At 34.0% G+C, this 16,025-nt stretch overlaps 2 protein-coding genes across 10 annotated transcripts in view; one reads left to right on the top strand and one right to left on the bottom strand.

Annotated features, from left to right (window-relative positions):
• LOC126760336 (serine/threonine-protein kinase 32A) overlaps positions 1 to 16,025 on the top strand; it is a 225,723-nt gene that overhangs the window by 189,839 nt on the left and 19,859 nt on the right. For 2 of the 9 annotated variants that reach the window (XM_050475919.1, XM_050475958.1), the window contains one exon: positions 1,013 to 1,065. The exons of the other annotated variants lie outside the window; for them this stretch is intronic. The gene's annotated coding sequence lies outside the window, so the exon portion shown is untranslated. The remainder of the gene's footprint in view (positions 1 to 1,012; positions 1,066 to 16,025) is intronic. 9 annotated transcript variants of the gene reach the window in all.
• Positions 13,322 to 14,048, bottom strand: LOC126760531 (sarcocystatin-A-like). The gene is made up of 3 exons (XM_050476233.1): positions 13,941 to 14,048; positions 13,738 to 13,850; positions 13,322 to 13,585 (listed from the first exon to the last, which is right to left on the bottom strand). The coding sequence occupies exons 1-3, from the start codon at positions 14,007 to 14,009 to the stop codon at positions 13,393 to 13,395; spliced, it is 375 nt and encodes a 124-aa protein (XP_050332190.1). The 5' UTR covers positions 14,010 to 14,048; the 3' UTR covers positions 13,322 to 13,392.

Genomic DNA, 16,025 nt, shown 5'->3' with positions numbered 1-16,025 from the left:
CTTTTGGTGCGCCGTACTCGACGTGTTCGGCCCAATTATCGCGAAGGTGAAAGTTGGCGTTTGTTGCATGATAATGCGCCCTCTTATCGATCGACGCAATGCATTTGCCCATGAAAGGCCATTCAAAAGGCTTGCACCGGCATACTGGCGGCCATACCAGCCAACGAGCTAAAACACTCGTTCGACATGCTTTTGGACCGTGCAAAAGCTGTATTGAAGCAGAAGGAGACTATTTTGAATAAAATAAATTGATTTTGCCCAAAAAACCATTTGTTCTGTTTTTTTTAAGTCCTGTTTACTTTGAAACGCACCTTGTAATATTCATTTGAGGCAAGTTTTCTTTGCTTTTAAATTCAATAAAACGCACGAAGTCCCATCAAAGTCTGCATCGCTAACAACGGAAATTAAAAAAGACAGAAGTAGAGAATGAACAGCAGAAGGTCAGAGGCAAAAAATATAATGTCAATTTCGTTTTTGTCATCGAAGTCTAAACAGCATATTAGAGATACAAAGCATGAAGACGAGTTTGTCTTTGTATAATTGTTTGTGTATATTTTCTTCGCTCGCTCTCGTTATCGTGTTACCGCATACTAATTTTATAATCTTCTGCGGGTATGGGATATAAAATCAGTAAGTGCTAAGAATTTTAACAAGTGTTACATCACAATGGCTATCTAAAACTCACAATGAACACGTAACAAGCTATAATCGACAGAAACCGATGTACATATCTTCTGCATTAGAGAACTGGATATTGATGTAATGTTGTTACTATATACTGTGTGAAATATACACATGAAGTATCCAATTTTAAAAAGAATTTCATACCTCTTCACACTCATTAATATATAATATCATCAATTTAATACATACATTTGGCTTAAGGGCAGGACTAACTGGATGAGAAAAGTTAATTATTTAAGTTCTTAAATTTATTAACATAAAACTATAATTAATTATTTTGTACAAATTTATCGCATAAACATCCTCCTTACTAATTTTCTATTTACAGATATCAGAGTCAAAATCGGAATAAAGTCAGATATTAGCATAAATTAGAAGAAAGTGAGTTAAGCATAATTGACTTTAAATGAAACCTACATATGTAATTTCTCTGTTATAATATTTTCAACAAAGTTTAATTAGTAATGTTGAGTTCATAATTTCATATAGAGCTATGAGTACATAAAAACCGTTATCAATGTTAAATACAACGTAAATATTTATATATATTATATATGTGTATATACAAGTATATATATACTATATATGGTTAATGGGAATAGTTTGCATTGAATTGAATTCATAGCGCTCTACACTCTAGTATGGAAATTACTTCGCAATATACGCAAACTTTTATATATGTACAAACCATAATTCCGTTATATTAGTAATTTAAATAATTATGATAATAATATTTTAACTCAACAACAAATAATCATATTTATTGGGGTAACTTACGCAACAGTAAAAAGCCAAATGCATGTGTGGAAAATATTCATAAAGTATCTCAATTTTCCAACGAATTTCATACCTTTGGAAACTCATTAATATTTAAGCGGTTTAAACTCAACGCTTGCAGCAGATACATAAGTATATATGTACCGTTATGAAATTTGCAATAATCTTCTTGTTCTTCTTCTTAATTGGCGTAGACACCGCTTACGCGATTATAGCCGAGTTAACAACAGCACGCCAGTCGTTTCTTCTTTTCGCTACGTGGCGCCAATTGGATATTCCAAGCGTAGCCAGGTCCTTCTCCACCTGGTCCTTCCAACGGAGTGGAGGTATTCCTCTTCCTCTGCTTCCCCCGGCGGGTAATGCGTCGAATACTTTCAGTGCTGGAGAGTTTTCGTCCATCCGGACAACATCTATATCATCGACATACGCCAGCAACTTTATACTCTTATAAAAGATTGTACCTGCTCGATTTAGTTCTGCAGCTCCAATTATTTTCTCCAGCAGCATATTGAAGAAGTCGCACGATAGGGAGTCGCCTCGTCTGAAACCTCGTTTGGTATCGATCGGCTCGGAGAGGTTCTTCCCGATCCTGACGGAGCTTTTGGTGTTGCTCAACGTCAGTTTACATAGCCGTATTAGTTTTGCGGGGATACCAAATTCAGACATTGCGGCATAAAGGTAGCTCCTTTTCCTGCTGTCGAAAGCAGCTTTGAAATCGACGAAGAGGTGGTGTGTGTCGATTCTCCTTTCACGGGTCTTTTCCAAGATTTGGCGCATGGTGAATATCTGGTCGGTTGGTGATTTTCGAGGTCTGAAGCCACACTGATAAGGTCCAATCAGTTTGTTGACGGTGGGCTTTAATCTTTCACACAATACGCTTGATAGAACCTTATATGCGATGTTGAGGAGGCTAATCCCACGGTAGTTGGCGCAGATTGTGGGGTCTCCTTTTTTATGGATTGGGCATAGCACACTTAAATTCCAATCGTTGGGCATGCTTTCGTCCGACCATATTTTACAAAGAAGCTGATGCATGCTCCTTATCAGTTCTTCGCCGCCGTGTTTGAATAGCTCGGCCGGCAATCCGTCGGCCCCTGCCGCTTTGTTGTTCTTCAGGCGAGCTATTCGAACTTTTTCATGGTCGGGCAATGGAACGTCTGCTCCATCGTCATCGATTGGGGAATCGGATTCGCCTTCTCCTGGCGTTGTGCGTTCACTGCCATACAGCAGGCTGGAGAAGTGTTCCCTCCATAATTTAACTATGCTCTGGGAATCGGTGACTAGATCGCCTTTGGGGGTTCTACAAGAGTATGCTTCGGTTTTGAAACCTTGTGTAAGCCGCCGCATTTTTTCGTAGAATTTTCGAGCGTTACTCCTGTCGGCCAGCTTATCAAGCTCTTCATACTCACGCATTTCGGCCTCTTTCTTTTTCTGTCGGCAAATGCGTCCCGCTTCCCTCTTCAACTCTCGGTATCTATCCCATCCCGCACGTGTTGTGGTCGATCGTTACGTTGCGAGGTAGGCAGCCTGTTTTCTCTCCGCTGCGACACGGCACTCCTCGTCGAACCAGCTCTTTTACATTTTCCGAAGACCAATGGTTTCGGAAGCAGCTGTACGTAAGGAGTTTGAAATGCCGTCCCACAGTTCCCTTATACCGAGTTGTTGACGAGTGCTCTCAGAGAGCAGGAGTGCAAGCCGAGTAGAAAATCGTTCGGCTTTCTGTTGTGATTGCAGCTTCTCGACGTCGAACCTTCCTTGTGTTTGTTGACGTGTGCTTTTTGCTGCACAGAGGCGGGTGCGAATCTTGGCTGCAACAAGATAATGGTCCGAGTCGATGATAGGATGTTGCAATAATCTACGCCAGGTAAATACCTTAAGATGCAAAACGGCAACCAGAGGATCGGAATCTAGGTAATATTATAAATACTCTATATAACTCACACACTGACCGACAAATTCGGCATTCGATTTGTCAGAAAATCGAAAATCATTATACGTATGTAGTATATGAGTTGGGCTAGTATCAACCCGATTTTATTTTACCTTAATTAAAGATTAACTATTTTCAATCCACATACTAATAACATACTCTGGGTTTCATAAAGTCAGCCGGATGTTCGAAAATCCTGGTAATAGTTATATGAGGGGTAGGTCAAATTTTCACCCAAATTTATCTATTTTAGGCACCGCAATATATTGTTATAAGTAAAATACTTTCCGAAAATTTCATTGAGATAACTCAAAGATTGATTGATATGTATATCCACGACATTGTCACCTGGAAGTTCAAAATTACTTATATTATGTAAGTAGGAACTCCAAGAAGTATTGACCCGATTCAACCTATTTTTTTATATACAGAAATACTATTGCCAGTAAAGGTTTCCGTCTAAATTTCAATTTTATATCTCACACAGTGACCGATATATTCGGTGAAAAGTCAACTATAGATACTGGGGTCCACTTATTCGATATCTAAAGGCTTGGTCATAAGGTGGCAAACTTTGAAGGAATTATTCATGCAGAGTTTTATCTCATTATACAAATTGCTTCTTGATTTGCGTACTGAAAAGTTAGAGAATAAAATTGGGCAATATGTAAAATGTCTCTTATCTGGTTTCGTCCATTTTCGTACTGTGTTGTAGAAATATGAAAAGAGTGCCATGAACTAATATTTGTCGAAATCGGTCAATCGAGTCCCGAGATAGGAGAATTTTACCAAAAAGTGGACGTCGCCACGCCCATCATCTAATTTTCACACCGATACCCATAAAGGCTTCTATTACAGTCTCGGAGGAAAAATTTAACGTCTCTGGCGTGATCAGGTATTGACTTATCGCGTTTTACGTAGTTTTTAATAGTACCGTTATATGGGGAGTGAGTGGAGTTAACATCCGATTTCATCCATTTTCGCAGTGTTTATAGGATATAATAATTATGCTGTGTGAATTTGGTTGTTGTAATTTTAGTAGTTTAGGAGATATGTACATTAAACTTATAAAAGGTGCCACACCCACTTTTTAAAATTTTTTTCCTCAGATGCCTTTTACTACCGTGATCCCCTGTGCAATTAGAGTTTTATATCTTAATTTGCTGCTTAGTTATGGCCCTTAATAGGTTTTCGATTAATGGCGTGGGCATGGCAGTGGTCCGATTACGTCCATCTACGAACTCGTAATTTTTTTTGTACTAGAGAACGGACGGACGGGCAGACAGTCAGTCAATCGGATTTCAGCTTTTCTCGTCATCCTGATCATTTATATATTTCTAATCCTATATCTCTCTCGCTTAGTTTTAGGTGATACGTACACCCTGTCCATTAAAGAGCAAAACACTTAATATCAGCCAGATGGGAGTTGATACTTGTAAATCTACTGGTATGAAATCATTCACATACCGAACTTGTAACTAAGTGGTTTTGGTTTCCTTTCTCATACCAAAATTATTTTACATATTATGTGAAATTTCTTCTTCTCAGAATGTGTCTAACTTTTTTCGTTTTATACCCCAAAAAAATTAACATAATGATATTAATTATGTCCTTTGTCTAAGCTTAACACGTAATTGCTATAACACTCACATATCATTAATGTTTATGAAATTTTATTTCTTTGCTCTTTACCTTTTAAGTTGACTTAATCCCACCATTTTTTCGTACCACCATACTCATACACATACGGAAACGTATACACACATAATAAAAAATGTTACGATTGCTATAAAAATTGTATCCCATTAATATTAAATAGAGTCCCCTACTAATTAAACATGATGGTCTGTAAGACTTGAACAGATATCAAATTTAAAATTTTACAGTCAAGAAATAGGTATGATGTGGCGCAAATAAAGATTCTTCAATTTAAACACTAAAATAAAATAACTCAACTTCAAAAACACTAAACAAGAGAGTTATAATTATATTTAAGGAAACTTTATAACCAAATTAATTAACCAAGTTACTCGCGCAGAATGCTAAAAAAGTCAAGGGTAGAATTTCCCAACACACAAGTGCTTGACAAGATAGTTGAAGATGTTCAACGCACTTAATAAGGTCTACCAAAACTAATTACGGTTGTGTGCATGTGTGACACTACATGCATGCACACTTGACTAGTGAGACCCTGACGAACTCAGCACACTCGTATATAGCATACATACTCAAATATATTCATGTACTCGCATATTCGTAGGTAGATGTCTGTATTGAATACGCAATAATCTAAAATATAATAAGATGTTCTGATGTCGCCAAACAGGTAGATACTACACACATTATTATTATGTGTTCATACCGCAAATGTGGGCAACACATGAGTACAAAACGTTAATGGTCTAATAAGGGGGCCGTATAGGTTTAATTAGAGCTAATTTTTGGAGGTTGTTGCTACGCGTTAAGTTATAGACAGCTGTTTCCTCCACTATAGATCTTCTTGCGTGCACGAACCGTCTTGTTCTATTCATTCTACGTTAGGTTATATTTACATAATGAGGAAAAATCCAAAATCATCAGTTTTATTATCAAAATCCAAATTGAATCTTAACTTGTCGTTGCTGAAATTAATGGCATACATTCTTTGCAAATAAAGAAAGATTGTGTTCATTGAATATTATACTACATTTATACTATTATTATACCGGTTTAATAGAAAATAATATTCTCACATCTATCAGACACACATCAAAGTTCCAATTTTATGGTAAAATTTAAATTATATACATGTTTGTTTAAAAAAAAGCGATAGATATATTATTGTTGTATTATTTTATTAACCAAAGAGTACCTTAAATTGTTACTGTCGATGTTTTTCGACGATATTTTAATTTTGAAGTATCCCTTAACAATGTCCAGGAGAAATCGGCAAGCAAACTGGCACTCCACTTTCCTTGGCATCGTTTCTCCATAGCAGAAATGACTTGGTGGAACCGTTCCTCATGTTCGTCGCTTACTCTTAATTACACTTTAATTTTCGGGGAAAATTCAGACGGGAGTCCAGAAAGTGAATTTTTAGGGACATGTTGCAACCATTTTTTTATAGGCAGTAAATAGTTCAGTGACAAGATCTTTGTAATTGTCAACTTTCACATTCCAAGAAAATTTTTAACAACGTTTTTAAAGGCACTCCAGGCTCGTATTTCAATTTCATTGAGCATTTCCTCAAATGTTTCATCTTTCATTAGTTCTCTTATTTGCGGACCCACAAATATGCCCTCCTTAATTTTTGCATCAGATACAAGAACCCTCTTCCATTTCTGTCCATTGTCTGCCAAAATTCTTCATTAAACTCAATTTAATATGCAAAGGTGGTAGTAATACCTTTTTGGGATCAACTAGAGGTTCACTGGTAACGTTTTTTTGTCCCGGAGTGAGTGCCTGACGTACTGGCCACTGCTCGGAGTGGTCATGTGAATTTGCTGAATAGCCAGAAGTTACACGATGGTAAATCAGGCGAATGCGGTGGTTGCGGCACGATATTAGTTGAAAATGTGGCGAAATGATCACGAATAACTTATTCTTTCTTCAATAAATTCAGACATAGTAAAAATGGAACTGAGCTAATTATACCAAATTGCCGACAAACAAAGTTGCACTATTAACTGTTTTCATTGTCAAAGGCATAAAAAAATTACAGAGGCTGAGTTTTCTTATGTCTTTAATAATGACAAAAGCCTTAATATAAATAAAAGTAAACATATCAAACACAAATAATTTTTTTTTCTTAAAAAAATATAGTAAATATATATTAAAATGGGTGGTGGCATATTTTAATAAAGGTTTTTATTTAAATTTATAAAAAAAAATAAATGTAAATCATTCATACTGAACATCAATAAGTGATACTATACACTATTTATTTGAAATTTTTATTTTTAAATTTTCTTTTACCTTACTGGTGGGGAAATAAAATAAATTAAAAAACAAATCTTTTCAAAGATTGTTTTTTGACAAATCTGAAAAATTTGGAAGGGCTGAGTTTTCTTGAATTATAACAAATTTTAAAAAGCTATCTTAAATAACTAAATATATCTGTATGTGTTATTTTAATGTATTGCAAATATATTTAAAATGGGTGCTGGACATGGGGTTGTTTTTGATACATATGTGTGTGTGTGTGATAAACTTATCTCTTCTCTAAATTTATGTCATGTGTCTGCATACATTTTTATTTTTATTGAATGCGCATTGCATGTAAATGCATGGCTATGTTTATGTCAATACATACATATGTATGTATGTTTATTAATATATAAATAGATATTTATATTTAGTAGAATTTCGGCTTTGCATAGAAATAAGCATGTTCAATGATATTTGAACACATATCTTCATTTTTATTACATATCCAAGCCAAGGCAGAATTAGAATATTTGCTGCTGATAAATGCAATAAATCGCACGAAGTCTCTTCAAAGTCTGCTTCATTATTGACAAAATTGAAAAAGAAGGTTGGACTAATTTAATTAATTTTGTAAAATTGCTAAAGCAGGCACTTTACAAAAAGATTTTTGTTATATAGATTATCATTATAAACAATAAAAACTAAATAAAAGTAGCCAAAATATGAGTTTCAACGATTAGTTTATTATTCTAACCGTTCCATTCTAGTTGATGTAATAATCTGTAATTAGAACTTAGTGATTATCTAATTATGATTAATAGTTAATTAATATTTCTAATGATCAGTGCAGCTTAGAATATAATTAGCAATTTTCAACATTTATCAGATGTGCCACCATGACGTATACGTGATATATAATATGAACTGTTATACGTACATATATACAAGCATTGCATTATATCGTAAGCCATAGTCAACGCAGGCGATATTTTTGAAGAATATACTTATATATGAAAGTAGATAATAGTACAGTTACTATAAGTAGTAGTGTGTGTAGTAAACATACACAAATAAGTAGGCACTTATATATAGTATTATGTGATTTCTGAGAATATATATGTAGTATATAGTATATACGTATATATATACATAAAGTTGCTGAAGTGCAACACCCATTTGAGTCAAAAATGACAGCAGGAAACAGCAAAAGTTACTGTGGTGGAATTACTCCTACATGTTCAATAAGTGGTGGCTTAAGTGCGGATGTTGTCGATGTCAGTAAAAGTAAGAGTAAATGCACTTAAGTAGGCAATGTGTAAGCATGAATACATTTTGCTTTTAGGCTTAGGAAATAGGTTGCTCAGAAGGGCCAACATATGATTCACATATTTTTATACTCTTGCAACATGTTGCTACAGAGTATAATACATAGTTTTGTTCACCTAACGGTTATACGTATCACCTAAAACTAATCGAGATAGATAATGAAGGCTTAAATACATATATTTAAATGTTCAGATTTACGATAAAAGTTGAAACTTTGTATGTGGGTTCCTTAGTACAAAATAAATTACGATTTCGTTGATGGGCGTAATCGGACCACTGCCAGCGACGCCTACTGCCCATATAGCACAATTTTAAATTCCACTTGACTTTTTAACTTTCCAGTAGGCACATTAAGAATCAATTACAATAACAGGATAAAACTTCGCACGAATAATGCCTTTAGTGTAAGCCATCTTACAAGTATGATCAAAAATCCAACCAGAAATATTCAAGCCTCAGAAATGATCAAGCCCCTCGATACCATAGTTGACTTTTGATCGAAAATATTGGACAATGAGTGAGATACATATATAAATGAAATTAAGGGATAATCCTGCTCTGGCAATGGTATGTTTGTATGTGGAAAATGGGTTGAATCGAGCCAATAATTCCCTTACCCCCATTTACCTACCTTTTAACGTAGCTATGTCACGCCAAATAGGGTTGAGTGTAAATTCACTTTTTATGCCCAATTTCATGCGTGTTTGCATGTATGTAACTATTTACAACTTTTTTACATTCTGAGAAATCGCCTATTTGTACGCCGAAAGTGACAGTAATATATTTCACCACAATGAGTGTTTTGAGGTTACGGTGAATGAGCACGAGTAAAGTAAACATCCAAAAGCCTACACAAAATCAACATTTAAGTGTATGTGAAATATTTTGGCAATAGTTTTATCGACGTTGTTGAAAAACTTCTGCATAAACAGTCAATATTGTAGACTTTGTGTGCACGCAACAAACGTGAAAGGCTTAGAGATAAGCAAAATATTTTACAGTAACGTACATAACTTTTATATTGCAGGCAGTCATATAAGTGGAAATAGTTCTGAGTTGAAAATGGAATTGAAAAACTTTTTACTTTGCTATAAAAGTTACAATTCCGTGCTTTCAATTCGGTTTTGTGTATTTGTTGCCAGCAGCAACATTGTTTGCTTATGGTTAATGCAACAACACAACCGATAGTTTGGTTGGAAAAATATACACAACTTACTTTGAAAACACTGGAATTTAATCGAAATCACTAAAAATAAAGGTTGGAATTGTTAAACCTATTTGCCAGCTTCAATATCTCTACTTAGTATTGGAAAATTTAAAATATCCAATCGTTTACTCTTACAGAAATTTGCATTATTGTAGGGCTTTTACTCACGCTTGTATAATCCGTTTAATCAATAAGTAAACGAATAGTTTTAGATTTTACAAAGTTTTAATTAAGAGTAAAAGTTATTTAAAAATGATTTACAATTTAGATTAAAGATTTAAAGAAAAGTTAATAGAATTGTTGATCACGTCTTTTCGTCGAGCGTCTTGCTTACTTCGCGACTACTTCAAAACTCTCTGGCTCTCTTGTCATCGTTGATGTAGATTTTATTTCGTATAAAATTTTGTAAGTTTATGTGGATTGCATTTATGGGTTAAAACCCACATTGATTTATATCTTCAAGTTGTCCGAAGGAATTCGGTCGCTCTTGCGAATGAACGCGCAAACGACGCGCATCAATAGATATTCGCAGTGAAAATGTGAACAATTCGATAATACAATTTACATTTTTGACCTGCTTTGACGTGTTTTTTTCGGCTTCAGCTCACTTTCTCCACGATATTCGGCCGATTGATTGTCTTTTTCCGGATCGTAAGCATAGATCCACGACTCAACGTTTCATGACATCGTGGTATTCAGAAGGCAATGTTTCACAGACGTTAAAGCGACGCTGTTTTTCGAAAAAAAAATTAGTGATTTTGGAACCAACCGCTCATTTACTTTTCTTAGGCTCGAATGATCTTTCAAAATGAGTTTTACTGTTCCTTCCGATATTCCAACGATGCCAGTGAGACTGATTGTTAATCATCGATTCTCAAGTACCTCTTCCTTTATTTCGTTGACGTTTTGATCACTAATTGATGTTGATGGCCGTCCTGGACGTAGTTCTTCGTCAACGCGTTCGACCCTTTTTGAATAATTTGTACTAATCAAAAAACACTTGCTCGCGACAAAAAATTATTACCGAAGGCCTTTTCAACATTCTAAACGTTTCGGCATCATAAATTCCGCACACAAAATTTAATGGAACTTTTTTGTTGAATAATTTCACTCGTTGTAAAAATCGAATGCACTTTATGTACCACAGAAAGACATGCATATACTAAAGACTAATAATTATTTTGATGATACGTATGAGATAGGTGTCACTGACAGTCGCACAAACCTAGAAAAAAAAATATTTCGACGACTGGGTTTTTTGCGCGAAATTTAAATTAAAAAGTCTTACTATTTTTTCCCAACAAATATAATATTATGGATGTTTGTCGACCGTTTACGTTTAGATTTATTTTCGACTAAGCAATAACACACAGTAGAAGTTCATTGCGTTATTGCGTTATTAACAAAAATATTAATATTTTCGTTGCAGTTTCGTTTTTGTAAACTAGACAGCATTGGTCTACCAATAATGGGAAATTTTTTTGTACATATTCTTATCGGCTGCAACGCCAAGATAATTACATAAGCGCTGTGTAACTATAAAAATATCTTTCCCATAATAAACAACCGTTAAATTTCTGCAATTGTTCTTAATAAAAGTAACATTAAAGCATGCGCGTCATAACATTTGTAAACATGTAAGCCATCAATGATATAAACATTATTTACTCAAAATTCTTATAAATACAGAAAAAAGGCAAAAGTTGAATGCCTTAAAGCGGTAAGCAGTGGTGTGTTGCTTGCCTGAAACTGGCTTTAGCAATACAAAGTTGTGAAATTTTTCATTCTGATGTTGAAGTGTACCCAAAACGCTCAAAGTTATGATATATGATAATTTGATTGTTTTCTTTAGGGCAAATAATGCGCCTTTTACAAGTTCCTAAGTATGTGCCGGAAATTAAATGGTTCCTGTGCAAAATGGTCAGCTCAGCGAAAAGTTTGATAGGACGGAGGGATGAAAATTCTAATCTGTTGAAGTTAAGAGTTGCCAGAAACATTGCTGGAAACATTGCACAAGAAAGAGAAGTGAGAAGAATTTAATTTATATTTTTTTTAAGTTATGTGTAGAATATATATGTATATGCGATTGTTTAGTATAGTATAAGAATAAAAATGTTGCGCAGAAATGTTTAGTAGTCCTTTCTTATTAAATATGCATCAGTCAACGTCAATAAAATAAGAATAACTTATAACCTGCAGCGGATAAAAAATAAGTATTTCCCTAGGTAACAAATAAACTAAAATTTCATATATTTTCTTTTCTCAAGAAAAGCTAACCAAATTTTAAGCACTCTACATATAGCACAGATTGAACTTGCATTGTAGAAACTTTGAAATGCCCAAAAGAAAATTCCAAGTTTTGACTTGTACCTATATCTATGTAAGTAAATTATTAAGAAAATATACACAAATTGTGGGTTCAAAAGCGTGATACTTACCGTCGACAAGCTGAATAAACAACAAACTGAGTTCGTGAATTCGTGACAGGCGCTAATAAAATTATGAAGGTTCATCAGCTTCACTTTAGGTATACCTCTATATATATATATCAGTATACAGACGTATACAGTAAGTAAGGAAGGGCTAAGTTCGGGTGCAAACAAACATTTTATACGCTTGTAACTAGCATAAATCAAAGCCGGTGAAATACTTTCAGGTGTAAAACCAATCATATAGAGTAAAGTCAGCCGAATGTTCGAAAATCCTGATATTAGTTATAGAGGGGCTAGGCCAAGTTTTCGCTCAAATTTATCTATTTTAGGCAAAAAGACACACTGTTATGAGAAAAACACGCTCTCTTATTTTCATTGGGATAACTCACATATTGGCCGATATGTGCAGTACAAAGTCACCTCGAAGTTCGAAAATCTTCATAATAAGTTTACCTGCAAGTTCGAAAATCCTTAAGTAAGGTACATAGGAGCTAAGGGAAGAATTAACAAGATTCAACCCATTCCTGACACACAGACATACCATTGTTAAGAAAAGATTACTCCTAAATTTCAGTTTTATATCTCATACATTGACCAATATTTGCGGTCAGCTATAGGTACTGGGATACAAACCTAGGGGCTTGAACAGTTTTTATTGGGTTCTAACAATTTTTGGTCATAAAGTGGAATACTCTAAAGGGATTATTGTATTATTGCTATTCATTTGTATACTGAAAAATAAACGAATCAAGTGGAATTTAAAATTGTGTTCCTACTACCCACAGACAAGGTAGCAGTCCGATTTCGCACAGGGAAATAAGAATCTTAGAGGAATGTGTTGCACCGGTAGCAATCGGTAGAGCAGGTCCTAGGATATGTGATTATCAGCCCACAAGCGCTCCTTGCTACTGCAATCCTCTGTGCCAAATTACACTTCTACAAGTATATTTTGTTTCAGTGCTTAGTTTATAGTTTTTCCATCAGAATAATATGTTTTTGCTGACAGTAACACAGCACTAACTTATAAAGTATGTAAACGAATCTTGATACAAACACATATTTGAGATTTCTTCAAGTGAGATATCGGTTTTATTTGGTAATTTATTAAAGCTCTAGTATATTTGCCAGTTTTAATAATTAAACTTAACCGCATTTGCACCACTGCAAACGACTGTAACTTGATTGCCGTTTTTCAACCACTGTCGCGACCAGATTTGAACATTGCAATTCTTAACATTCTTATCTTCATCAGTGAGATCCACATTATACCTGTACGAAATGCCGGCCACTACTTGCTTGCTGGCTGAGTTCACCTTTGAAATCCTAGTTTTCAGTTTAAATATTAAGCACAAAGAAGAAAAGCTTTTTTTGTAAATGATTTTCAATTAGAGATATAATAAATGATTTGTATACCATTTAATTGAAAACAAAAACAATGAAATTTGATTTATTTTAGAAGCGTTTGGGGAACTTACTTATAACTGGGACCATCTCCAGTACTCAATTTACTTAAAGCCAGCTCAAGAGTACCTACAGCAGCTGTCAATTCGTCACCACTGAGCGTAGTAGCTTCACCAAAAGCTAAGGACTAAATTAATTGAAAATAAAAAAATAAAAAAAAATGTGACGATATAAATGTATAATTTTACTCTCAAAAACAACTGTTTTTCAATTTTACCTCATTCGGTAGTGAAAGGAATGCGCATACAGCACAAACAGTTAAAAGAGCAAACTTCAGAGTCACCATTTCTAATTACTATCGCAAATACACGTCGTGTTTAGGCGAAGAAAATATTGCAAATGTGTTTTACTCGAAGCATTGGTTGTATTTTATAGTAAAGTTGGTACTTAAAACCATATAACGCTCGGAATTAAAAGCTGATATATGTATGTATTTAAACACAAAAGTGGCAGAACTCGAAATTTCAAAATTTTTGATTACAGATAAAAAAGTTATTCCTAATATGGATAGTAGAATACTAGTAAATGAGTATAACTGCTGTCGTGTTGATTTAATTTTTTGACTTAAGAAACAATAAACAGGTGTGAATGGACATAACTTTTCAGTTGATAAGAAATATTTAAGTTAGTCTTTGATCTGGATTGTACTCAGTATCTTGGGCACCACTTGAAATAATTCGAAAGGATGTTGGTTTGATAATATTTGTGTATTTCTCAAATATAATTTTTTTGAGTAATTTAAGTTCTACCTTTTGAATGATTAAATATTTTAATTATCATATCGCCTACTAAAAAAACTTTCGGTTCAAAAATATGACAAGTGGATTAAAGAGCTAAAGGACTCGTTGACTCTTCGCTGTTTTAGCAAAAGCTTCAAAACTTTAATTGTAAATAAATAACTTTAACTGCTACTGCTGTATCCATATTATAAGTGCAATTAAAGGTAATAAACCTTCAGGTCCACTTTATATGTTTTCCCAAATCTTCCAGAAAATGTTTAATAGAAAATAAAACATTTAGAATGTAAAGATTGTTGTTTCCAAAATTTTCTTGTCAAAATCGGGATTGATGGTCATCACGTTTCGGGTCCATTCACCGAATGTTGTTCCTAAGTAAGCCTGTTCATCACGAAATGGCAAATCACGTCTAAAAAACACCCTTTACAAGGACTAAAGGTCTAAAGCAGATTATAATTTTATAATTATGGAAGATATTCGAATTGCTGAAGCCTTAATTAAGACAATTAAAAAAATGTCCGATTTAATACATTAAAGATTATTATTTCCACATATGAAGTAATAGTTTGTACCTCGAAAAAGTTTTCAGCGGGTATATTATATAATTGTACATAATATTATTTTTGGTTCTAGTAAATTTAAGATATTATGAATATACTCTTGTATATGAATGTATGGTTGCCTGATAAGCCAGCTTTGAATTATTGTGTGCACAGGTGTGTTGTTAGCAAAAATGCTATCTATGAACGCTTGTGGTATATTTACTTTGTAGGTTTGCTTTAGTTGCCATATGACAACTGAAGAAAGTGCTTCCGTTAGAACTGCCGTTTGTTATTCAAAAGACAATATTGATATTTTTGGGCTGGCTGGAAAAACCTGAGATGAAAAAGTCCAACGTAAATATGGATCGGATGGAAACTTCTTATAAACCCGTATGTATATATAGTATACGTTATTTCCCTTGTTGATTTTTTCGCTGCCATCCACCGAAGTGTCAGTTTTATCTTAAAAAACAAAAAAAGATCTTACTTTTTTATTTTAACGGTTCCAAAAGCATATAAATTTTTCGCATTTTTATAAATATAATTTTTTTACTGTCTTTACATCCAAAGCAAGAATACAAATTGTTGACATTACAAAGAAGGTCTCTTTGATTTTTCCATTTAAAATGTCTTTGTAAGTTATACTTATTTTCTTTTTACTACATCAGTAGTTTGCGAAGGCGTCAAACTTATCATATTAGTTGAGATAAAAATTTTTTCCAATTCCTTCAAAATTTTAATTGTTGCGCAGAACGCTTTGCCATTTCACTCTTCACAATTTTCCACTAAGGTTGTTTTAAAATATTTTTCCTTTGGGGGTTAAGTGTTCCCTATATATAAACTATATATTGTATATAGATATACATATATAATGTAATGTATGTATGTAAGTGTGTATACTATTATGTATGTAGATATGCATAACGTGAACGCATAGCTGACATATTTACAAAATTTCATTTGCGCCTGTCACGAATTCACGAACTCAGTTTGACAGTGTGTTCAGACGTCATTCTTGTTTAA

The sequence above is a fragment of the Bactrocera neohumeralis genome, chromosome 2, assembly GCF_024586455.1.
Source record: "Bactrocera neohumeralis isolate Rockhampton chromosome 2, APGP_CSIRO_Bneo_wtdbg2-racon-allhic-juicebox.fasta_v2, whole genome shotgun sequence".
Lineage (NCBI taxonomy): Eukaryota > Metazoa > Arthropoda > Insecta > Diptera > Tephritidae > Bactrocera > Bactrocera neohumeralis.
This window is presented reverse-complemented; position numbering and strand designations above follow the sequence as displayed.